At 39.9% G+C, this 25,089-nt stretch overlaps 1 protein-coding gene, 1 non-coding gene and 1 pseudogene across 2 annotated transcripts; 2 read left to right on the forward strand and 1 right to left on the reverse strand.

Moving 5' to 3' along the window:
* The first annotated feature begins 2,570 nt into the window (after window positions 1-2,570).
* LOC130854992 (DNA-directed RNA polymerases I, II, and III subunit RPABC5-like) lies at window positions 2,571-2,801 on the forward strand. The gene has a single exon (XM_057737810.1). It carries the CDS (start codon window positions 2,571-2,573, stop codon window positions 2,799-2,801), a length of 231 nt encoding a protein of 76 aa, XP_057593793.1.
* Window positions 2,802-4,919: 2,118 nt separating this feature from the next.
* TRNAD-GUC (transfer RNA aspartic acid (anticodon GUC)) lies at window positions 4,920-4,991 on the reverse strand. Its single transcript has one exon. It is a non-coding gene; the product is annotated as a tRNA-Asp (tRNA).
* Window positions 4,992-12,715: 7,724 nt separating this feature from the next.
* LOC130854993 (developmental pluripotency-associated 5 protein-like) lies at window positions 12,716-12,986 on the forward strand (annotated as a pseudogene).
* Window positions 12,987-25,089: the final 12,103 nt, after the last annotated feature.

The following is a 25,089-nucleotide window of genomic DNA, read 5'->3' on the forward strand; positions in this document are numbered from 1 at the left end:
TGCGTCTCTCTATGCATGATTATGAAAGCGCCATGAAAGTTTTAAACAACAGACAAATTTACAAGTACAGAATCCACAAATGAGTATCAACTGTACTTAACTGAATTATAAAGCTGTGACATATATCTGTCTGATCTACAGAATAGAATTTAATTCTGAATCATGCTGCAGTATTTCCATAACATTTTTAAACTCTTTATTGGAATATAATTTCTTTACACTGTTGTGCCCATTTTTTTCTGTACACCAAAGTGAATCAGCTGTATTTATACATATATCCCCATATTCCCTCCCACCCTCCCTATCCCAGGCCTCTGTCATCACGCATCAAGTTGATCTCCCTATGTTATGTGGCAACTTCCCACTAGCTATCTGTTTTACATTTGGTAGTGTATATATGTCAGTGCTACTCTCTCACTTCATCCCAGCTTCCCCTTCACCCCCCCCCCCGCCCACCCCGTGTCCTCAAGTCCATTCTCTACATCTCCATCTTTCCATAACATTTTAAATATCCGTTCTATCTGAAAGTAGATACTTAATTCCTAATTGTATGTAGTAGTTTCCTTTTACTCTTTGTTTCAGCAGTATTTCAGTTCTTTGTCCATTCGTTCAGTAATACCAAACACAACGTGCCAGAATTTTAGGTGTAGCCGTGAATTTTAAAAAAGTTTTGCCCTCTTATCATCAGATAGTGTGAAAAGTGCTCTGGTAGGGATTTGCCAAATGTGCTGGATATCTCAATCCCTCCAGTTCCACTCTGCTCTCTGCCCCCAAGAGACTGATGAGTGGACCGCAGCAGTGGGGTCCTTCGCCTCTTGGCTTCTGGGTGGGTTTGGCTAAGGAGTGTCCTGGCTGGAGATCTGAGGATGGTCAAGGTAACCTCTTCCCTTGGCTCTAGCTCAGTGGGCTGCCTCAATGGTCAAAGGTTACCACTTCCTCCAAACTTCCCTTCACTCCTTTCCTTCAAGTTGCCACTCCCCTTCTGGCCAAGGGATGATGTCAGGTCTGCTGATACTAGCCTGGAGTTGCTGTAGCTATTGTGCTTCCTCTGGCTCCCTTACACCCCACATCTTTGTTGGTACCTCCTGAGTATCTTAATTTAAGAACCATCTGCTTCCTATTGGGAACCAAGACCAGTAGACCAAAGAGAAATTCCTAGAGAACAGTTCTGATGAGTTTACCTCTTGATGGGTCCTTGTCACCAAACATTATTAGAAAGTATCTCACAACCTTACAGAGCATGCCCTAAGAGTTTTGGCAACGAAGATCCTATTCTGGTGGATATCTGTGCAGATAACCACACACAGAAATGAATTTGTCTTTAGCAAGCTATTAAGCCAATGTCTGCAGCATTTAGTTAATAAGTTTTTGAGTAGGTCCAAATGCATTTATTCCACTGTTCTAACCTAGCCTAGAGACCCTTTGAAATCACACAGCTTTTCCGCCCAGGTAGAATTTGCAATCAGGGCATTTTTTTTCATAGGTTTGTAGTTTTAGGATTGTCCAAAAGGCTCGTAACCTCTGTCTCAGCATGGCATTAGAAAGAGCAGAGTGGGGACTTCCTAGCTGGCACAGTGGGTAAGAATCTGCCTGCCAATGCAGGAGACAAGGGTTCTACCTCTGCCCCAGGAAGGTACCACATGCCGTGGAGAAACTAAGCCCCTGTGCCACAAATATTGAGCCTGCGCTCTAGAGCCCTTGAGCCACAACTATTGAGCCCATGTGCCGCAACTACTGAAGCCCAGGTGCCTAGAGCCCGTGGTCTGCAACAAGGGAGGCCACTGCAATGAGAAGCCCGCGCACCACAATGAAGAGTAGCCCCCGCTCGCCGCAACTAGAGAAAGCCCGTGTGCAGCAACGAAGACCCAACACAGCCAATAAAATAAATAAATAATTTTTAAAAAAAAAAGAGCAACGTGGGCTTGGGTTCTCTGGAGTCAGATTGTCACACTTTGGTCTCATCTTGTTTTAAGTGAATGCCTAGATCACTTCAACTTTTTGTGCCATGGATCTTTTCTCAGAATCATGTTTTTAAGTGCAGAAAATAAAATGCATAGCACTACAAAACCAATTATTTTGAAGTGTAAGTTATCAAAATATGTGTGTGATACAGTAATATATGTTCATTTAGTAACCAGACCTAGCAGAGAGTTTAATAACTGCTATGACACTGAAGTAGCATGAACAATATATCGAGATCTCTGCAACTGTAATGTGATCTGAAAAGACCCAATTTCTGTTAAGACCAAGTCATGTTACTGCCTAAAACAACTCTGGATTGTTGTATGCATTTATAATCAAAGGAAATGCTAAATTTCAGTTACAGTCTTGTGAAAAAAAAGTAATTTTTTTCCCATCTAAGTTCACATCTCCTCTGAATTCTATCAAATCCCTTAGAGGTCTGTGGGCTCCAAGTTAAGAACCTTTTACCTAGCTAATCAGATACACCAATATCAAGTGGGACTATAACGTTATATTCAAAGGCCAGTGATACTTAATTTAGCATAATTTAGTATCTAATATTATTCACAGCTCATGTCTACTTCATTAACACATATTTAGCAAGTTCCATGGGGGGACAGCCCGCAGGACCGGCCAGCTGCTGTGCTGTTGCCATCATCATACCTGTGCACTGCTTCACCTCTAGCAAGATCATTGGCAACACGTGGGGGGTCTGCCTGGGGCTGCTGCAGGCCGAGTATACCCAGGAGGATGCCCTGGATGGCCTGCAGCGCTCCATGCTGCTGGCCCATGTGGACCTGACTGAGAAGCTGCTCAATTATGCACCCCTGGGTAAGTGATGGTGCTGGAGCCCGGTCATGGTTTGCTGAAAATATCTTCCTTTGGGAAACATCCCTGCCCCTTCTATAGTCTCCTCATTCCAGTCTAGGGTGACTGGCCCCATGGAAGAGCACAAGACCCAACCCAGACCAATCTAAGTCCTCGCTTCAGGATCTACAGTTCTAAGGACCAAGTGGGCCTGGAGATGCCAGTGGCTGTGTTTCCTCCAGGTGGACTGAACTGACCCTGCCTAGAAATAAAACCAACATGAAAAAAGCAGAACCAGGAAAAACAAGACATAATGCCATCTTGGAACCCCTAGATTTAGCCCTGCCTGAAGCCAACTCTGGGTTTTTCAGTTACATGAGTGAACAAATTCCTCATTTTTAAAATAAATTTATTTATTGGCTGTTTGTTGCTACGCGTGGGCTTTCTCTAGCTGACCCTGCTGCTCTTTGTTGCGGTGCATGGGCTTCTCATTGTGGTGGCTTCTCTTGTTGCAGGGCACGGGCTGTAGGCGTGTGGGTTTCAGTAGTTGTGGCTCGCGGGCTCTAGAGCACAGGCTCAGTAGTTGTGGTGCACGGGGCTAGTCGCTCCACGGCATGTGGGATCCTCCTGGACCAGGGCTCGAACCCATATCCCTTGCATTGGCAGGCGGATTCTTAACCACTGCGCCACTAGGGAAGTCCCTCCTCGTTTTTGCTTAAGCTATTTTGTGAGGCTTCTTTCACTTGGAACTGAAAGAGGACTGACTTACACAGGATAATAAGTATGAACAGTGACACTGAAGGACCTTTGGAGGGAATTAACTCAAAGCGGGGAAGTGCCACAATCAAATTTGCATCTTAGAGTATACTAACCACGTGGAAATGGGCTGATGAGGAGCAAGTCTAGAGGGAAGGAGAAGATGTGGCTCTTGGAGTGACCATCATATTCTCTGAATATTTCTAGTAGTTCTTAAATTAACATTTTCTGACCACAACTTCCCTCTTGTTTTAAAATAGAGATTATTTTCTTATTGCAGAAAACTCAGAAAGTACTTAAAAGCAAAAATAAGGAAACAGAAAACCCCCAAATCTACCCTCTAGGAACAACCACTGTTAATACTTACGTTTATACTTCTAAACTCTTACGTGTGTAACTGTCTTTGTGTTCACTGAGGTGGGAAAGTGTATTAAATAAGTGCAAGGTACTAGAATATGCAAAAATTGCTGATCTGGAAAAAGAACATGTTGTGTGAAACTACAGACTTAACATTTTTTCCAGAAGAACAAATCATTGACCAGCTTATGATTTTAAACTGTATTTCCGTTAATCAACTTCAAGCTTCAAAATGTGAATTTAATGTTAACCTGACACTAAGTATATGCCAAATGCATGTTACAAAGATTTCACATTACAGTGTGTTTCATGATCAACAAAAGAGGTGATTAGAAGAGGAAGATTTAATGGTTAACTTACCCATATCTTCACCTCTTACAATTATAGCACTTTGTACTGCAAAGAAAAAGTAAAGATTACTAACAAACAAATTAGTCTACAACTGAGGAAAATAGCAATAAATGTGTAGAAACTGGTCTGCATTTTATTGAATATGTAGTCTATACAATATCTGTAAGACTTCACAACTGGAAAGAGGTATTAGGTGCTACACAAGTAAGACAGATTGCATCTCCATCCCTGCTCTCTAACTGCGTATACTCTGCAAGGTTTACAAGATTGAAGCTTATTCTTAAAACTTTTTTCTCACTGTTTAGTAGAAGAATCCTCAGAGTTCTCCGCTTCTCAAACCCCTATACATTTGCTTCCACCTCACTTTCCAGCCTGACCCCAACATAGTCTCTTTTCTAAGGACCAATTGCAAATTTTATTTCTTAAAAACAGCACATGCAAGGACTCTGAAGATGTCTACCGATTCCCTCAGGCTCCAACCAAAGTGACTTATTAAATAACAGTACTGGAGGGGAGCATGGAATGTTTGTTTTAAAGTTTCCATCGATGCCAAGGCACAATTTGTAAACAGTTTCCCTATAGCAAGGGGACTAATTCCTGGGAAATAAGCTCAAGTTTTCAGCCCCATTGCCTACTCACTTTTTTTTTTTTTTCCTGGCTGTGCCACATGGCTTGCAAGATCTTAGTTCCCCAACCAGGAATTGAACCCAGGCCACAGCAGTGACAGTGCTGAGTCCTAACCACTGGACCACCAGGGAATTCCCCCAACTCACATTCTTTATTCTGCCCTGCACAGATTAAGAGGAATGTAGTGACTAGTAGGGACAAAAGGAGTGCCATTTATACTCCCAATATCGACCATAGAGTGCTTTTCCACAAGGCAATTACAGTTTTTCGCAGGACTCAGGAGTTTAGTCATCTGAAGAATCTTGAAACTAGGAGACCTGATCTAACTTCCTTTCTTTTCTTCGTTCAGCCAACATTTACTGAGCCTCTGCTATGTACCAAACAAGGAAAATTCAACATGGGGAACCTGTAGTCCCCTCCTCACCCCAGCAGCTCACAGTCCAGGGAAGGAGCAAGCAACCAGCCTCTGCCCGTACAAGAGCAAACACCGGGCAGAAGGAAAGCCATCCTCTACCCTAAGAGCACGATCTCTACCACCTGCAAGTTTCCAGCCTTGTTGGGGAAGATAAGGCAACTACAAAGTCGAACCCTATGTGCCACAGAGACAAAACATTGGTGCTGTGGGGCTTAGATCATGAAGGAAAGACTGGGGAGGCGAAAAAGGAAGACGGATGGGGTAGCCCTTGTGCAACAAGCCGGGGTTTTACCGCTGCAGTCACTCATTCCCTGTGCTTCCTTTTTGCCATCAACAGATGCTTCCCAAAATTGGGAATATTGCCCTCCAGGAGTTTACAAATCCCCAAGTGAAAAATAACCACTAACTGTTGGAGTAGGAAGGAAAGGAACAAAAAAAATAACTCGTTGGGCCTCTGATAGAGGCTTCCAGTACAGAGCCTTAACATCTGGGGCAATGTCAAATAAGCATTCCACTTATTTCTTAAGTATCTCGTGCTTATTATAAAGTTAAACCTGCTTAAAATAAAATCCATCAGGATGCTCATTTTGTTTACCCTACGCTACGCTACAAAGAGGAAGCAACCCAAGACATTGTTCTGTGGTGCTGGGAACAATTCCATTTCCTTCCTGTTGGCCGATTTTAATTTTCTTGATACAACATGTAATTATGGAAATTTTTTTCAAACAGATTTGTACTATACAATTCAGTCTCTCCTGCAGCAACATAAGATCCTCCTGCAGATCAAGGCAGCCAAGAACAGTGCCTTTAGAGAAGGGAGTTTGCTTTAATCTTGTGTGTGACCAATTTCCTGTTTCCTTTTAATGTTCTGTGGCTGGAACAGCTTAATTGGGTAATTAATTAAGAAATGCACACACGCACGGGAAACATTTTTAAATAAAATTTTGAAATAAACTAACATACTTAAAGAAAAGTATACAAATCATAAGTGTGTGGCTCAGCAAATTGACACAGTGTTAATGAACACACCCATGTGACATCAGTCAGACCAAGAAGTAGAACAGTAGCACCCAGAAACCCCCATGTCGCCCCCAGCCACGTGACTCTTCCCTTTCCCACCATGCTCACTTCTGCCCGTTTTTAACATCATATAAAACAAAACTATCTTGTGTCCTCTTTTATGCTGGACTTTTCAACACTGGGGGATCCACATTGTGTGTGGAGCTGCAGTTCCTTCACTTTCTTTGCACAGATGGTTAATCACATCCTGGATGGAAGAGAGAACCACACAGGTGAGTGGAGGTTTCCCTCAGACTGGAACGCCAAGTGCTGTGCTATTGCCTCGTCTCCCCAGCCTGACACTGGATGGACAGAGTCACCATTATCCACTGAGGGTGGATTCCTGGCTGGAAGAGCAGTTTCCTGAGAACTTCCTGACCATGAAACCTCAATCCCTATTAAGAATTCTTCTGTTCCCTTCACTGTGAACTCAACTAGTATTTGCTGAACACCCCTGATGCGTAAATCCCTGTGCTGTGTGAGTGCTGCAGGGGTAACAATCCCAAGAAGGAGCAATGAGACAGCGCACAAGTAACTCTCATTCGGGGGCTCAATCTGATTAGAGGTGATGAGAGAAACACAAGGTACTTTGGGAGTTTTAAAGTCGGAGAAAATCACACTGAGGGATCAGAAAAAGACTTTGCGATGGTGTTCAAGCCCCGGAGGCCCAATGGGATCAATAGGATGATCCGTGGGAAGATTCCAGGCCAAGGCTATATGCTGAGTAAAAACAAATGAAAAAACAAAGGCAGATAAGCGTCACTTTGTGGAGAATAGTAAGTGACCCAATTGTCTTAATCATAGGGAATATTGGGAATTGTCTTTTTTTTTAAGTACAGTTCATTTACAATATTGTGTTAATTACTGCTGTAGAGCAAACTGATTCAGTTATACATATATATACACATTCTTTTTCTTAATATTCTTTTCCATTATGGTTTATCATAGGATATTGAATGTAGTTCTCTGTGCTATACAGTAGGACCTGTTGTTTATCGGGAATTGTCTTGAAAGCCAGGTGGAAATCATTTTGCAGGAAACTTTAGATGTCAAGGTGAGGAAAGAATTTATTCCAGTGGCTTTTTCCACTGGCTTCTGCCCTTCAGCCTACAAATGCGCTGAGACCTCCCTTTTCTAACAACTAACTTCTCTCCACTTTTCTTCTCTCCTAAGTGTCTTTATTCTTCCCTTCACTCCTCATTCTTTTGAAGAGTCTTATTCTCCACTTCAGTTTTACTCACTGCCAGATGGTTTCTGTACCCAGCATTCTTCCAAAATTACTACTGCTGAGATCTCTGTGTGTCTCAGAGTTCTTGGTTGTAAAGAACTGAACCAACTCTAGCTAGAGGAAGGAGAAATGGGATTTACGGGGAAGGATATTGAATGGCTCCCAAGATGGAAGAGAAAACTGGAAAAGTACACTTAGAAAACCAGAAGGAACCAAGAAATATCTGGCATCCTAGAACCCAGCCACCAGAACAGGCTATTCAGGTCTCCATGCCATCGAATCCCCCTATCACACTGATTGATCTGACTACCCCAACTCTTTGCATCATTCTTTCAAGGGTCAGAGTCCTGGGTGGGAGCATCCTTCTGGCTGACCTTAGGTCAGAGGTCTGGACTCTCACCCAGGGGTCAGGGAGGAGGACTATTTACCCTTACCAGCTTTTTAGTGAGAGGCATAGTTTCCAAAATAGTAAGCTATTTGAATAAGTACAACCTCTCCCAACTACTAAGCCAAAGAGCCTCTTTTAAGCATTCTTTCCACTTTATGTCTGCATCATTTATCACCATCAGCCACCAATCCTCCCCCTTCCACCTTCTTAAACTTCCCGCTTCCCTCAGCATCCAGAATATGGCTTTTTCCTGGTTCTTCCCTGCCACTCCTCTTCTATGTGCCTCTTCAGTGTTGGGGCTCCCAAAATTCCTTCCTTGGTCCTTGCTCATTATGTACTCTCCCTCAGGAAATTACATTTAGATCCTTGGCTCCAAATGTGACCCTAATTTTTTTGCTCCAGCCTTGATTCTCATTCTGGGCTTAAGTCCCATAGACACCTCAATATCATTGTCTCCCAAATGGAACTTTACTCTCCATCCCTACAGGGCTGCACCCCTTACTGGCCTCAAGTCACAGCTGGAAATTCAGTCATCCACAGTCCCCAAGTATAACCAGCCACCAAATTCTATTCTATTTTAAAGGCGTCCCTTTACTTACTGAAGTATTTGAAAGGTCTCTTGACTGCCATCTGCTTCCCGATTAGCATGGAAGAGATGGACTGGATTTGACTGATGGAGCTGCAGCCTAGAGAGACAGAGGAGGGAAATGGAGTCCTATGTGGGAGCTCACCAGCTTCTATACTTCAGGGTTTCTCCCTCTTAACTTTGCATCTGCCCAGTTTCTCCTCCCACTCCACTCCCTCCCCTATAGATATACTTCCAGACTTTCTTTATGCATGTATAATAAAGTACGCATAATAGTTCTTATTTTCACTCCCTCCCTCCCACCCTTTGTTTTTACCCCAAAGGTACACACTACATCCTCTATTCTGTAACTTACTTTGTGCCACTTACCAACATGTGTTGGTAAAACTGTCCATATCATTGGGCAGAGAGCCGCCTTATTTTTTTAATTTTAATTTTATATTGGAATATAGTTGATTTACAATGTTATATTAGTTTCAGGCATACAGAAAAGTGATTCAATTATACATATACATGTTATCTATTCTTTTTCAGATTCTTTTCTCATGTAGGTTACTATAGAGTATTGAGTAGAATTCCCTGTCCTATACAGTAGGTCCTTGACAGTTATCTCTTTTACATATAGTAGTGTGTATATGTGAATCCCAATCTCCCAGTTTATCCTCCCCCCACCTTTCCCCTTTGGTAACCATAAGTTTTGTTTTCTAAGTCTAGGAGTCTGTTTCTGTTTTGTAAATAAGTTCATTTGTATCTTTTTATTTTTTTAGAATCCATATATAAGCAATATCATATGATATTTGTCTTTCTCTGTCTGAATTACTTCATTTAGTATGATAATCTCCAGGTCCATCCATGTTGTTACAAATAGCATTATTTCTTTCTTTTTAATGGCTGAGTAATATTCCATAGTATTTTTTACCACATCTTCTTTATCCATTCATCTGTCAGTGGACATTTAGGTTGTTTCCATGTCCTGGCTATTGTAAATAGTGCTGCAATGAACATTGGGCTGCATGTATCTTTTTGAATTATGGTTTTCTCTGGATATATGCCCAGGAGTGGGATTGCTGGATCATATGGTAAGGGAGCTGCATTTTCCTAATGTGCTGCTGTCATAAATGCCTGAAGAGTTTATTACACGTCTTTTCATTCAGTCCAGTTGAATTGCCCATCAACCATAATATTCAGACACTACCTTTTTTTAATAGAAGTATAGTTGATTTACAATGTTGTGTTAATTTCTGCTCTACAGCAAAATGATTCAGTTATGCATGTATGTATATATATATACACATTCTTTTTTATATTCTTTTCTATCATGGTTTATCACGGGATATTGAATAGAGTTTCCTGTACTATACAGTAGGACTTAGTTGTTTATCCATTCTACATATAATAGTGTGCATCTGCTAGCCCCAAATTCCCAATCCATCCCTTCCCCACTCCTCCTTCCCCTTGGCAACCACAAGTCTGTTCTCTGTGTCTGTGAGTCTGTTTCTGTTTCGTAGATAAGTTCATTTGTGTCATATTTTAGATTCCACATATAAGTGATATCATATGATATTTGTCTTTGTCTGACTTACTTCACTTAGTATGACAATCTCTAGGTCCATCCATGATGCTACGAAGGACATCATTTCATTCTATTTTATGGCTGAGTAATATTTCATTGTATAATATATATGTACCACATCTTCTTTATCCATTCATCTGTCAATGGATATTTAGGTTGTTTCCTTGTCTTGGCTGTTGTGTTGCTATGAACATAAGGGTAAAAGTATCTTTTGAGTTACAGTTCTGTTCAGATATATGCCCAGGAGTGGGATCACTGGATCATATGGCAACTCTATTTTTAGTTTTTTGAGGAACCTTTATACTGTTTTCCATAGTGGCCATACCAATTTACATTCCCACCAAGTAGGAGGGTTCCTTTTTCTTTACACCCTCTCCAGCATTTGTTATTTGTAGACTTTTTTAATGTTGGCCATTCTGACCAGTGTGAGGTGGTACCTCATTGTAGTTTTGATTTGCATTTCTCTAATAATAAGTGATATTGAGCATCCTTTCATGTGCCTGGTGGCCATCTGTATGTCTTCTCTGGAGAAATGTTTATTTAGGTCGCTTGCCCACTTTCCTATTGGGTTGTTTGGCTTTTTATTGTTGAGTTGTATGAACTTTTTGTATATTTTGGAAATTAGGCCCTTGTCGGTTGCATCATTTGCAAATATTTTCTCCCATCCTGTAAGATGTCTTTTCATTTTGTTTATGGTCTCCTTTGCTGTACAAAAGCTTGTAAGTTTGATTAGGTCCCATTTGTTTATTTTTGCTGTTATTTCTATTGCCTTGGGAGACTGTCCTAAGAAAACATTGGTATGATTTATGTCAGAGAATGTTTTGCCTATGTTCTCTTCTAGGAGTTTTATGGTGTCATGTCTTATATTTAAGTGTTTAAGCCATTTTGAGTTTATTTTTGTGTATGGTGTGAAGGTGTGTTCTAACCTCATTGATTTACATGCAGCTGTCCAACTTTCCCAGCACCTCTTCCTGAGGGGATGTCTTTTCTCCATTATGTATTCTTTAGGCACTTCATTTTTTGAGTACAGCAGGTTTGAGGGCAATTTGCTGGAAATATTAACCCGTTCTCATCTTTTCTCTATTCCAAATCAGCTATAAGAATAGCTGAAATTTAAACACACATCAAAGATTATTACTCCACATGGGAAAACAGGATGCTGCCACTTTTCAGAATAAATGCCTATTGGGGGTGGAGTGGCAAAAGTGTAGAGAAATCTGTTTGGGGGTTAGCAGCAGGAAATTAGTAGACGTACAAAACTGATAGTGGTCAGAAACTTGGGAATTTGGAGGACTGATTGGGAATTAGGAACAGCTGATTCAGGGGTTTCAAAAGGAAAATGTCATCATTGGCTAAAGACAAATTCAGAGGTGGATCTCGTGCTCTCCAGAAGTGCAGAGCTGAACTCTAGACATTAACTCTCTCTCACCTCCTAGGCTGATGACTTGAAGTGATTAACTAGAAATATAAGCAGAAGCAAATAAAATAAATACAAATAGAATAAGTTTTTCTAAATCTGATAATGAGTACCTACAAAAATCTATTACAAACATCACATTTAAAGGTGAATTACTGAAAACTTTGCCACTAAAATTGGGAATGAAACAAGAGGGCCTCCTATTCAATATCATGCTAGAAGTACCAGCTGACACAATAAGGAAAGAAAAAGGAATAAAGGGCATAAGAATTGGAAAGAAAGAATCATTATATGACATGATTATATACAAAGAAAATACAAAGCAATTTACAGACAAGCCACTGGAACTAGGAAAGCTATTGGATAAAGGTTGACATAGATTAAAAACTCAATGGAATTTCTATATACAAACAAAAACAAATAGAAATTGAAATTTAAATGATACCATTTACAATAGCATCAAAAAATGTAAAATACCTAGGATTAAATATAACAAAATGTGTACAAAATGTTATTGTGCTGAAATAACTCTTCTCTACACTGAAAACTGAAAAATATTAAGATGAACTGACATATTAAGAAGACAAATAAATGGATTAATATATAACATGTCCTGAATTACAATATTTTTTAAAGATTTCAGTTCTCCTAAAATTGATTTGTATGTTAAATTAAATTCTAATCAATATCCCAGCAGGAATTTTTAATGGAAATTGATAGGCTAATTCTAAAATGTAGATGGAAATATAAGGGCCAAAAATAGCCAAGACATCCTTGAAAAAGATTAATACTCACATGTTTATATTCACTTGACTTACAATACAGATGATACTCCAGTCTGGTGGGGAGTGAATGTGAGTCATTTGGATATCTATATGGAAAAAAAATATATTGACCCGCTACATCATATCATACACAAAAATGAATTCCGGATGACTAAAGGTCTAAATATGAAAAGTAGAATAATAAAGCTTTATGAAGAAGAGAGAGGAGTATATCTTCGTGACCTCAGGTATGTAAAGATTTCTTAAACAGGTCGCCAAAAGCATGTAAACCATAAAGGGGAAAAAATGATAAATTTAAGTACAGTAAAAGTAAGAACTTCTGTTTATCAAAAAACACTATTAAGAATGTGAAAAGCCCAGCCTAGGTCTGAGCTCTGAGCGGGGTTGGTTTAGAAGCCCTGAAGATGGGGAAGCTGCCTGAGCAGAAGGACCTCCCACCCTGGGCGGAGGCTCCCGAAGACCTGAAGGAGCTCGAGGTGTTCCAGGTCGAGATGCGGCTGCTGGAAGCAGTATTTGGTGAAGGCTCTGGCACCTTCGGACCTCGCCGAAGGCATGGTTTATGGCTCTTACTTGTACGAGTTCCGGACCAAGCGGAGGTTCCAGTCTGTGGCCAGGCGGCACCGCCAGCGGCAGGGGCAGCTGGGAAGCCTGGTGAGCAGGGATGCTCAAACCTGAGGAAGCCATGAATCTGCTCCAGCTAGCTCCTCCTATAAAGTGAAGCCAGGTTACAACCAGACCAGCCTGCGACCAGGATGTAAAAAGGAGGCTGCGGCCAGAGCTGTAGTGCACCTACCCTGGTTTAAACTCTATTCCAGCCTAACGAGGAAAAACCCAGCTGGTTTTGGGTCTCTGTCATTGCCTTTAAGCCCTGATGTGACCCCCCCCACCCCCACAAGGTTCCTAATTAAAGAATAAAATTAAAAAAAAAAAAAAAGAATGTGAAAAGATAAGACACAAAGTAAGTGAAGATATATAATACTTATATCTGACTTGTATCCAGAATATATAAGGAATTCTTATGAATCAGTAAAAAAAAAGCAGATAACCCAAATAAAAAATAAGCAAAAGATTTGAACAAGCATTTCCCAAGTAAAGTATCTGGAATGTTTCTCAAATAAACATATGCAAACATCCTCAATATTCAGTAGTCATCAAATTGAAACCATGATGTGACACCACTACATAACCACTGGAATGGCTAAAAGAAAATTCAAGTGTTGGTAAAGATATGAAGCAAATAGAATATTCATGCCTTGTCAGCAGGAAAATAAATAGATATAATAATTTTAGAAAACTGTTTGGCAATATCTACTAAAGCCAAACATATGCCAGCTCTATGACCCAGCCATTCCACTCCTAGCAATATACCAAACAGAAATGCATGAAAAGATGTTTACAAATTCTTTTTTAAGATGAATCCAAGCAGCACTATTTGTAATAGCTAAAAACTGGAACTGATACAAATGCCAATCAACAGTGGATCGGATATACACATTGTGAAATGTTCACACAATGGAACACTGTACAGCAGTGAGAATGAATGAACTAAAACTATGCGCAACAATATGGGTAAATCTCATGAGCATAATGGTTGAGCAAAAGAAACCAGACACAAAAAAGTACATATTGTTCCATTCATATCAGTATCCCAAACAAGCAACACTAAGGTATGCTGTTAGAAGTCAGAATAGTGGTACCCTTGATGAGAGACAGTGACTGAAAGGGCGGGGGGCTCAAGGAGATCTTCTTTGGTGGTGGTGGTGTTCTGTTTCTCAATCTGTGTGCTGGTTACCCTAGTGAAATCAGTTTCTGAAAATTCATTGAGCTGTACATTTATGATATGTGCGCTTTTCTAAAGACTGAGCATTTTTTATATAAATTTATTTATTTATTTATTTGTTTGTTTGTTTATTGGCTGCATTTGGGGGGGTGCACAGGCTTTCTCTAGTTGCGGCAAACAGGGCTACTCTTCATTGCGATGCGTGGGCTTCTCATTGCGGTGGCTTCTCTTGTTGCAGAGCACAGGCTCTAGGCACATGGGCTTTGGTGTTGTTGTGGCACGTGGGCTAAATAGTTGCGGCTCACGGGCTCTAGAGTGCAGGCTCAGTAGTTGTGGCACACGGGCTTAGTTGCTCTGCAGCATGTGGGATCTTCCTGGACAAGGATCAAACCCGTGTCCCCTGAATTGGCAGGCAGATTCTTAACCACTGCACCACCAGGGAAGTCCCAATATGTGCACTTTTCTATATGTAGATTATATTTCAATAAAAAGTGAAGCAAAGACAAAAATTGTGGAGCGTTAGAGAATATGAGAAGAGTCTTTTTTTTATTGAAATGTAGTTGATTTACAATGTTATATTAATTTCTGCTTTACAGCAAAGTGGTCGTTATACATGTATATGTATTCCTTTTTTATATTCTTTTCTGTTATGGTTTACCATAGGATACTGAATATAGTTCTCTGTGTTATACAGTAGGACTTGTTGTTTATCCATTCCATGTATAATAGCTTACATCTGCTAACCCCAACCTCCCACTTCAACACTCCCCCAAACCCCTCCCCCTTGGCAACCACCAGTCTGTTCTCTATGTCTGTGAGTCTGTTTCTGTTTTTCATAGATATGTTCATTTGTGTCATATTTCAGATTCTACAGGTAAGTGATATCATATGGTATTTGTCTTTCTCTTTCTGACTTACTTCACTTAGTATGATAATCTCTAGTTGCATCCATATTGCTGCAAATGGAATTATTTTGTTCTTTCTTATGGCTGAGTAGTATTCCATTGTATATACGTACCACATCTTCTTTATCCATTCATCTATTGATGGACACTTAGATTTTTCCATGCATTGGCTATTGTGAATAGTGCTGCTGTGAACATCGGGGTACATGTATCTGAGAAAAGAAGTCTTTAGTCAAAGGTGCTGTGGGCAATTTGATATCTTTTATGTACTTTGAGATAATTGAGAGAAGACTGGACTGCTCCTTCCTTGAAGGTACTGGGCTCTAGATCATTCATCAGGCACTGGTGGAAGAGGACATATGCCTCCTCATCTTTAAAGATACTCTTGCCTATGGCATAGACCAGTATGTTACTCCAAGTGTGGTCTGAGGAGTGGTGCTGGTGCTGGGCTGTGACTGTTTTATTGCTAGACCACAACAACAAAGAAAGCTTGTGCAAGAATGTAATCAACATACTGCTTACTTCATCAAGAAAGTCTTGATCTGAAAAAAAAGTCAGGAACTAAACAATGTGCTTAGTGATACAGTTAATTTACATTCTGTTGCAAATCTCATCTGATTGCAGACCAATAGCAGCAACAACGAAAAAGCCATAATATTATTTGAAAGTACATTGTGTTAAGTTAAAGATATAAGTTGTAAACTTTAGGGCAACTACCAAAAATAATTTAAGATGCATAATTAATAAGTCTGGTGAAGATTAAATAAAAAATAAATACTCAACTGATCAAAGTAAAAGGCAGGGAAAGAAGGGAAAATTAATTAAGAACAGATCAAACAGAAAACAATAGAAAGATGGTAGGCTTAAGACTAACACTAAGAGTGAGTGATCTAAGTATCCCTCAGCTAAAAGGCAGAGGTTGCTAGACTGGATAAAAATAAAGGCATAGGACTTCCCTGGTGGTGCAGTGGTTAAGAATCTACCTGCCAATGCAGGTGACACAGGCTCAATCCTTGGTCTGGGAAGATCCCACATGCCGCGGAGCAACTAAGCCCGTGTGCCACAACTACTGAGCCTGTGCTCTAGAGCCCCTGAACCACAATTATTGAACTCACGTGCCACAACAACTGAAGCGGCCCACCTAGAGCCCATGCCCCACAACAAGAGAAGCCACTGCAATGAGGAGCCCATGCACCGCAACAAAGAGTAGCCCCCTGCTTGCCGCAATTAGAGAAAGCCTGTGCACAGCAATGCAGACCTAATGCAGCCAATAAATAAATTTGAATCAAATAAAATTTATTTCATTTGAATCAAATGAAAATAAGACAAAACATATGGGAATTTTGGGTATATAGCGAAACCAGTGCTTAGAGAGAAATTTATAGCACTAAATGTTTACATTAGGAAAAGAGGTTTTCAAATCAAGAACCTGAGCTTCTACCTTAAGAAACTAGAAACAAACAAAGTAAGCCCAGAGCAAGCAGAAAGAAACCATAAAGAGAAAAGGTGATACAATGAAAAGGACAGAGCAAAACCAATGAAACCAAAGTTCTCTGAAAATATTTTTAAAGGGTATACCTCTAGTCAAACTCATCAAGCAAAAGAGAAAAGACACAAATTACAAATATGAGAGCTTACAGACATTAAAGATAGTAATTTTTAATTGTTTTATGATAATTAATTGGATAAATTAGGTGAAATAGAGATTCCTTGAAAGATACAAATGATAAAAGCCCACTCAAAAAGATATAGATAACCCGAATACTATTATATCCATTTTTTAAAACTAAATTTGTATTTTAAAACCTTCTCAGAAAGAAACTTCCAGGTTCAGATGGTTTCACTGGTAATTCTGAAAATGTTACCTACTTTATGATTCCATTTATGTAATATTCTCAAAATGCAAAACTAAAGAAGTGGAGAATGGGTTAATGGTTACCAGGAGACAGGGATGGTGGTTGAATATAAAAGGGTAGCACAAGAGAGTTCTTTAGTGGTGATGAAACAGTTTTATATCTTGATTGTGGTGGTAGTTACATGAATCTATGCATAAGGTAAAATACGTAGAACTATACACACAAACATAAGTGAATGTGTGTTAAAAATGGTGAAAACAAAATCCTATCTGTATCTTAACTGATACAGATAATTGGTAAATTAACAGAATTGTACCAATGTTACTTTCTTGGATTTGATACTGCTCTACAGTTATACCACTGGGAGAAACCGAAAGAAGAGTACAAGGGACTCTACATTTTTGCAACTTCCCATGAGACTATACTTATTTTAAAATAATTTTTTAAAAAATGAACTGAGAAAAAACAACAACAACAACAACAGCAACAAAAAACAAAACAAAAAATGAACTGAGCACTAGTGAGCTGTGGAACCACCTCAGGTAGCCCAATAGATGTGCAATTGGAATCCCTAAATGGGATTTCAGAGGGAGAACTGAAAGAGCATTGGAAGAAATAATGGCCAAATTTTTCCCCAATTTGATGAAAACTCTAAACTTACGGATCCAAAAATCCCAACAAACACCAAGCACAAGAACTTGAAAACAAATTACACCAAAGTGCATCATAATCAAATTGCCCAAAACAAGGGATAAAGAAAAAATCTTAAATGTACAAAGAGAAACACATTACATACAGAGAAACAAAGATAAAGGTGACAGTGGATTTCTCATCAGAAACAATGAAAATGGAGACAACAAAAGCAAAAATAAACAAATGAGTCTATATCAAATGAAAAAGCTTCTGCACAGGGAAGGAAACCATCAATAAAACAAAAGGTCAACCCACCAAGTGGGAGAAAATATTTGCAAGTAATATATTTAATAAGGGGTTAATATCCAAAATATACAAAGAACCATTACAACTCAGTGGCAAAAATAAATAAATAAACAAACTAACTAAACAATCTGGTTAAAAATGGGCATAGAATCTGAATAGACATTTTTCCAAAGAAGATGTACAGATGGTCAACAGGTACATGAAAAAGTATTCAACATCACTAATCATCAGGGAAATGCAAGTCACAGAGAAATACAAATCACAGGGAAATGCAAATCACAACCACAATGGGAAAAAAAAAAAAACAGAGATGAAAGATCATCTCACACCTGTTGGAATGGCTATTATCAAACAGCGTGATGACTATAGTTAGTAATAATGTAATGAATATTTAAAAGTTGCTAAGTGAGTACATCTTAAAAGTTCTTATCACAAGAAAAGAATTGTGGCTGTGTATGATGATGGATGTTAACTAGACGTATCGTAGTGATCATTTCACAATATATACAACTATCGAATCATTATTTTGTACACTTGAAACTAATATAATGATGTGTCAATAATACCTTAATTTTAAAAAAAGAAACAATGCGAGTGAAAAAGACAGCGGGGCAACATCTTTAAAATACTGAAATAAAAACACTGTCAACTTAGAATTCTACTACCCCAATGAAAATATTTTTCAAAAACTAAGGCAAATAAAGACTTTTTCAAACATACAGAAAGTGGAAAGAGTTGATTACCAACAAACCCACATTGCGAGAAATGTAAAAGGAAGTTGTTATTCACACTGGATGAAATGATGCCAGATAAAAGTATGGATGTAACGCAAAGGAATGAAGGGCACCAAAAATGACAGCAGTTCTCAATGTGTGGTCCAGGGCAACTCCTGGTTGTCCCCTTCCACGAGATCTGCAGGCTCAAATTATTTTCATAGTAATGCTAAGTAAGAAATTATTGCCTTTTCATGCCTGTTCTTTCACAGGATATAGTGGAGTTTTCCAGTGTGATATGGCAACAGAATAAATGCAGAGGCAGATATAAGAACCTAGCTTTCTTCTATTAAGCCAGACATTCAAGAGGTTTGTTTAAAATGTAAAAGAGTCACTCATCTCACAAATTTTTTGTTTCGAAAAATATATTTTTCATAAAACATGTATGTTAACCTATAATCTCTCACTGTTATTTTTAAATTAATAAATGACTTTTAAAAATTTGTTTTTAAAATTTCTAATGCAGTAAATTATGAACAGAAATAATTCACACAAAAAAGAAGCCTTTTAGCACCCTCAATAATTGTGAAAACAGTATTTAAGGAGTCAAGAGACCAAAAAGTGTGAGAGCTGCTGTTCCAGAGCAGCTTAGCATTTAAAGGCCTTGGACAAAGATGACTGAAAATAAAGAGGGTTTGATGACACACAGAATCATGTGGTTTAAAAAAAAAAAAAAAAAGATGAAGGAAGGGCTTTAGAAACGGAGGCAGACAGAATAGGACCAGAAAATCCAAGCCGGAGATTTACACAAAATGGAGGAGGGTCAAAAGCTCTGAAGAGATTGTCTCTGGAGTGTAAATCATTTACCTGCTCGGCATGGACCAGTTGCACCTGGCAAACAGAACTGCCAGGCAACTTCAGCAATTAGTCGTTTGAGACACAGGTATGAGTGCAGACTGTGGCTGCATTTAATAACAGTCCCATTTAAATTGCATCTGGCACATAGGGACACTCTCCAAGTCCCGGTGGCATCATTATTCATGGCTATCTTTCCGCCATCATGAGTCCATTTTACTTATGAAGAAATTGCAAACTTGCTGAAGGAAGAATGGGGACTTTGGATTCAGGGATCCCTGGACTCAAAATCCTGTCTAATCCTGCCTTCTTCTAGAAATCGCTGTGTGATATTAACCATTTCAAGCTTGCCCTGCTGAAAGTGTGTGCCTTGGAAACAAAGCAAAATTTCGTGACTTTAGCGCTGGCTCTGAGGTGTGGCTTCTTTGGCTATAGCTCACTGTTTGAGCCTGATTCTCCCGCTTTTCCAGTAAGTCTCAGAGCCCCTCAGACTTTAACAATCCCTTCATCTTCTTTTATAAATGAGGCTTCCAGTTTGCCACATCCTCCTTAACACTTGCTGTTGTCCATCTTTTTTTACTACTGTATAGCCATCCTGGCCTGGGTTGATTTCCATTGTTTGCAGCTAACACGACAGTGGCTAATCTCAAAATGAATTAAATCTTAAATACTTCATGGAAAGCCCTTACTATATAACACTTCATCTTCCAAGTTGAGGGACTACTTTTGACTTGTGTGAGGACAGAGCAGGAAGAAGTCAATACTGTATAGCCCTGGAAGGCAAGTAGCATTGGCCCATAAGCCCATAGGGAACTCTCCACACTTTTGGAATGGATAGTTCCTGAAAATATTTAGGCCCAACTTCCAAGTACCAACTCTTGTACGGGCTCTCTCTGGCTCCTGGAGTCCACATACGAATTAGGCCACAAGTTCTAGGGAGTTAAAAACATCCCAGGAGCAGCCTTCAACCAATAACTGCTGGAAGCTGGCAGATAAATATTCCAGCTCTCTCCTCCCTCAGGCAGGACAGTATTTTTAAAGATCTTATCTCTCATTTTTTTTATCAAGATATAAATTACATGCCATAAAACTCATACTTTTAAAGTGTACAATTTAGTAATTTTTAGTATAATACAGTTGCACAACAATTACTCCTGTTTAATTCCAGAACATTTTCACCACTCCAGAAAGAAACTCAGTGCCCAGTAGCAGTCACTCCTCATCCCACCCTCTCTCCAGCCCCTAACAACCACTGATCTACTTTTGGTCTCTAAGGATTTGTCTTTAGGGAAATTTCATGTAAATGGAATCATACAATTTGAAGCTTTTTGTGCCTGGCTTCTTTCACTTAAGTTTTTTCAAGATTCATTCATGTTGAGCGTGTACTAGTTCTTTTTATTGCTGAATAATATTTCATTTTATGGATATACCACATTTTGTTTATCCATTTATCAATTGATGGACATTTGGGTTGTTTTCACTTTTGGCTATTATGAATAATGCTGCTATAAGCATTCATGTTTTTGTGTGGACATATATTTTTGATTCTCTTGGGTAAATCCCTAGGAGTGGCATGGCTGGGTCATGTGATAACTCTATGCTTAACTTTTTGAGGAACTAGTAAACTGTTTTCCTAAGCAGTTGCACCAGTGTTTTCACCAGCAGTGTATGAGGATTCCAGTTTCTCTGTATCCTCACTGATGCTTGTTATTGTCCATGTTTTTTTATCATTAGCCATCCTAGTGCGTGTGAAGTGGTATCTCAATGCTATTTCAATTTGCATTTCCTTAATGACCAACGATGTTGCTATGGACTGAATGTTTGTGTTCCCCAGAATCCATATACTAAAGCCTTAATATGATGTTATTTGGAAGTGGGGACTTTGGGAAGTAATTAGGTCAGGAGGGTGGGGTCCTATGATAGAATTAATGTCCTTATTAGAACAGGAAGAGAGCTAGCCCCCTCTCTCTCCTCCATATGAGATGCAAGAAGACAGTCATCTGTAAACCAGGAAGAGGGTCCTCTCCAAGAACCTGACCATGCTGGCACCCTGATCTTGGGCTTCTAACCTCTAGACCTGTGAAAAATAAACTATAGTACTCTGTCAGAGCAGCTGGAATGGACTAAGACAAATGTTAAACATCTTTTCTTGTACTTTACTGGCCATTTACAAGTATTTTTTGGAGAAATATCTATCCTTGCCCATTTTAAAATTGGGTTTTCCTTTTACTGCTGAGTTGTACCTGGCAGGATAATTTTGAGTTCTACACTGTCCGCAGAGTTCTTTCTGCATTTGGGATTAAGATATATTTGGTAATTCTGGTAACTTGCTTGATAACACATCCTTTATTGGCACCTTCCCTTCTGTATTGGTCTGCTAGGACTGCCATAGTAAAGTTCCATAGACTGGGTGGCTTAAACCACAGAAATGTATTGTCTCACCGTTCTGGAGGCTAGAAGTCCAAGATCAAAATGTCAGCGGTGTGGGTTCCTTCTGAAGCCTGTGAGAAAAAGAATCTGTTCCATCCCTTTAACCTAGATTCTGGTGACTTGCATGCAATCTTTGGTGTTCCTTGGCTTGTAGAAGCATCACCCCAATCTCTGCTTTCATGTTCACATGGTATTCCACCTATGTGCATGTCTGTGTCTAAATTTCCCCTTTTGATAAAGACATGAGTTATATTGGATTAGGGCCCACTCTACTCCATATGACTTCATCCTAACTTAACTAATTATATGTGCAATATCCTAGTCCCAAATAAGGTCACATTTTGAGGTACAGGGGGTTAGGACTTAAACATATGAATTTGGGGGAAATACAGTTCAACCCACAGCGCCTTCCTTGTCTCTCTTTCCTACTCCCTAGTTGGTGTTTCCTGAGATCACCGCCCAATAAACTATATACACTCAAATCCTTACCTCAGGGCCTGCTTCCAGGGGAGCCAAAGCTGAGACAGAAAAACAGTCAGAGCCTTAGTAGGTTTAAAGGCAACCATCACTCCCAGGTCCAACAGGGTGGAAACTTCCATTGACACTATCCCTTTCAAAAAGGACCAAGGGTTTGGACTGGAAATATGAACTCATTGCCTACTTTTCCTAAAAACTTAATATAACTTGTTAACCCTGGAGGTGGCAATCTTTTTCAGTGAAGCTTTTGTAGTTTATTTGATGACATTTTCAACCCATAAAAAGAATTCCTGTGAGGTAGGTAGATTAGAAGGAAAGGAATTGGGTATGGATGCTGTCTAAAATTCTGGATAAAAACTGGGCACGTCACTGTTCACTTCCCCTAATGCCCACCACATCATGCTTCTGATGAACTGGAGTTCTGGATTTCCGTAAACACACCAAGCTTTCATATATTCTTCTGCCTTTGCCTGGGCTGTTTCCTCTGTCCCACCAAGGACTCATAAGTTCTCACTGTTCTTTTAAGTTCCAGCTCAAATGTCACTTCTTATTTCAGGTCATTCTCAATTTAGTCTAACCAGAGTGAATTCCAGGACCTGTGTGGCAGCTATTAGTGCAGATTGGCTGGGGCTGGAGCTCCTGGCACCATCTTGCCACCATATGCAGCCTGAAAATGAAGCCAACATGGAGATGAGCAGACAAGAGAGATGGAGAGAAGCCAAGTCCTGGGGACATCCCTGAATTCCTGGATCAAACTATGCCAGACCCTGCCGATCCTTTGACATTTCAGTGTCATGTGCCAAAGTATTTCACCTTCTTGCTTAACTCAAGTTGGTTATTGATTTTTTTAAGAGACGTAAGACTGAGTTATCCATGAGATATGACTTCCAAGACATGGACAGGGCAGCTGTAGGGACTTTCAGCCCTCTACTTCGCCTTAGCAGGGGTCCTAGAATGACACAACACTTAACTCCTGTGTCAAGTCTCTTCTGGGTGGAACATTTTGTTAATTAAGTCACATAATTTGGAAGTCCCTTTTATGTTTTAACCTCACAAACAATAATACCTACTGTTTTAACCAGGAATTTGATGAATCTAACATTTTCACAGTCTCTTGCACTTAGGTGTGTACTCAATTAAAATCTCTCGATATGATTTTTCTACTTCTTAGAATCTAGAATTGAAGAACTAGGGGAGATTTTAAAGGGACAGAGTCTGCTCCTCTCATTTTACACATGAAGAAACATTTGCACAGACAGGTTAAATGGCTTTGCAAAGGTCATGCTACTAGCTAGTGGGGGAGCCAGGAGGATAGTTCGCCCAACTCCCATTCTAATGCTTTTTCACTATACTTCTACGCAAAGCATCTAGCACAGACCTGAGCACATAGGAAGTGCCTAATTAATACATCCACAGGGCCTGCCGCTCAACTCAGATAGAGATCTGAGAGCACCAGCTATGAGACTTCTCCAAAATAACAGGATCAATGTTTGAAGAGTCACCTACCTTCAGGATTCCTTAGTGTAGCTGGCCTGCATTAGCTGCCTTAGTGCTGTTTTGGATGGTAGCTCAGACCTCAAGTAAACTGGTTTCTTGCAAGCCAGAGGTGATTCCTTCAGGGTTGCTGCCAGCAAAAGTAAGTATCCTGGGGGTCACTTGGGTTAAACTGGTGCTGTCCCAAGCCACTGTCTTTAATTGCTGCTTTGCAGAACCAGAAAATTCAAGAGAGCTGGGTTTCTCACTCTGAGATAGTAACTTCCTGTCTTTGGGGGAAAAAACACATAATCACCTTTAAGACTTTGGATGTTCAGATGGAAGACAAGCTGGCCTACGACATGTTCCACATTGAAGGATTTGTTGTTTTTAAGTCACCATCTCCTCCAAGCAATAGAAGATCACAACCCTCCTGATTAAACAGTCCTAGCTCTCAAAACTACAGCATTGGGATTTCCCTGGTGGCGCAGTGGTTAAGAATCCACCTGCCAATGAAGGGGACCAGGGTTCGATCCCTGGTCCAGGAAGATCCCATATGCCTGGAGCAAAGAAGCCCGTGAGCCACAACTACTGAAGCCCACCCACCTAGCGCCCATGCTCTGCAACAAGAGAAGCCACTGCGCTGAGAAGCCCGTGCACGGCAATGAAGAGTAGCCCCTGCTCGCCGCAACCAGAGAAAGCCTGCACAAAGCAATGAAGACCCAATACAGCCAAAAAATAAATTTATTTAAAAAACACAGAAAAACTACAGCATCCACTTCAGTAACTTAAAGCTCAGAACAAGACTAGAGGTTTTTTTTAAGCCCTTTATTGGAATATAATGGCTTTACACTGTTGTGCCAGTTTTTGTTGTACAACAAAGTGAATCAGCTGCATCTACACATATATCCCCAAATCCCCTCCCTCCCGTGACTCCTTCCTGTCTTCCCTATCTCAACCCTCTAAGTCATCACCCATCCTCAAGTTGATCTCCCTGTGTTCTGCAGCAGCGTCCCACTAGCTATCTATTTTACATTTGGTAGTGTATATATGTCAATGCTACTCTCTCACTTCGTCCCAGCTTCCCCTTCGCCCCTCCACCCCTGTATCCTCAAGTCCGTTCTGTACATCTGCATCTTTATTCTTGCCCTGTCACTGGATTCAGCAGTACCATTTTTTTGATTCCATATATATAAGTTAGCATACAGTATTTGTTTTTCTCTTTCTGGCTTACTTTGCTCTGTATGACCGTCTCTAGGTCCATCCACCTCACTACAGGTAACTCAGTTTCATTCCTTTTTATGACTGAGTAATATTCCATTGTATGTGTGTGCCACATCTTCTTTATCC

Source organism: Hippopotamus amphibius, chromosome 6 (assembly GCF_030028045.1).
Source record: "Hippopotamus amphibius kiboko isolate mHipAmp2 chromosome 6, mHipAmp2.hap2, whole genome shotgun sequence".
NCBI lineage: Eukaryota > Metazoa > Chordata > Mammalia > Artiodactyla > Hippopotamidae > Hippopotamus > Hippopotamus amphibius.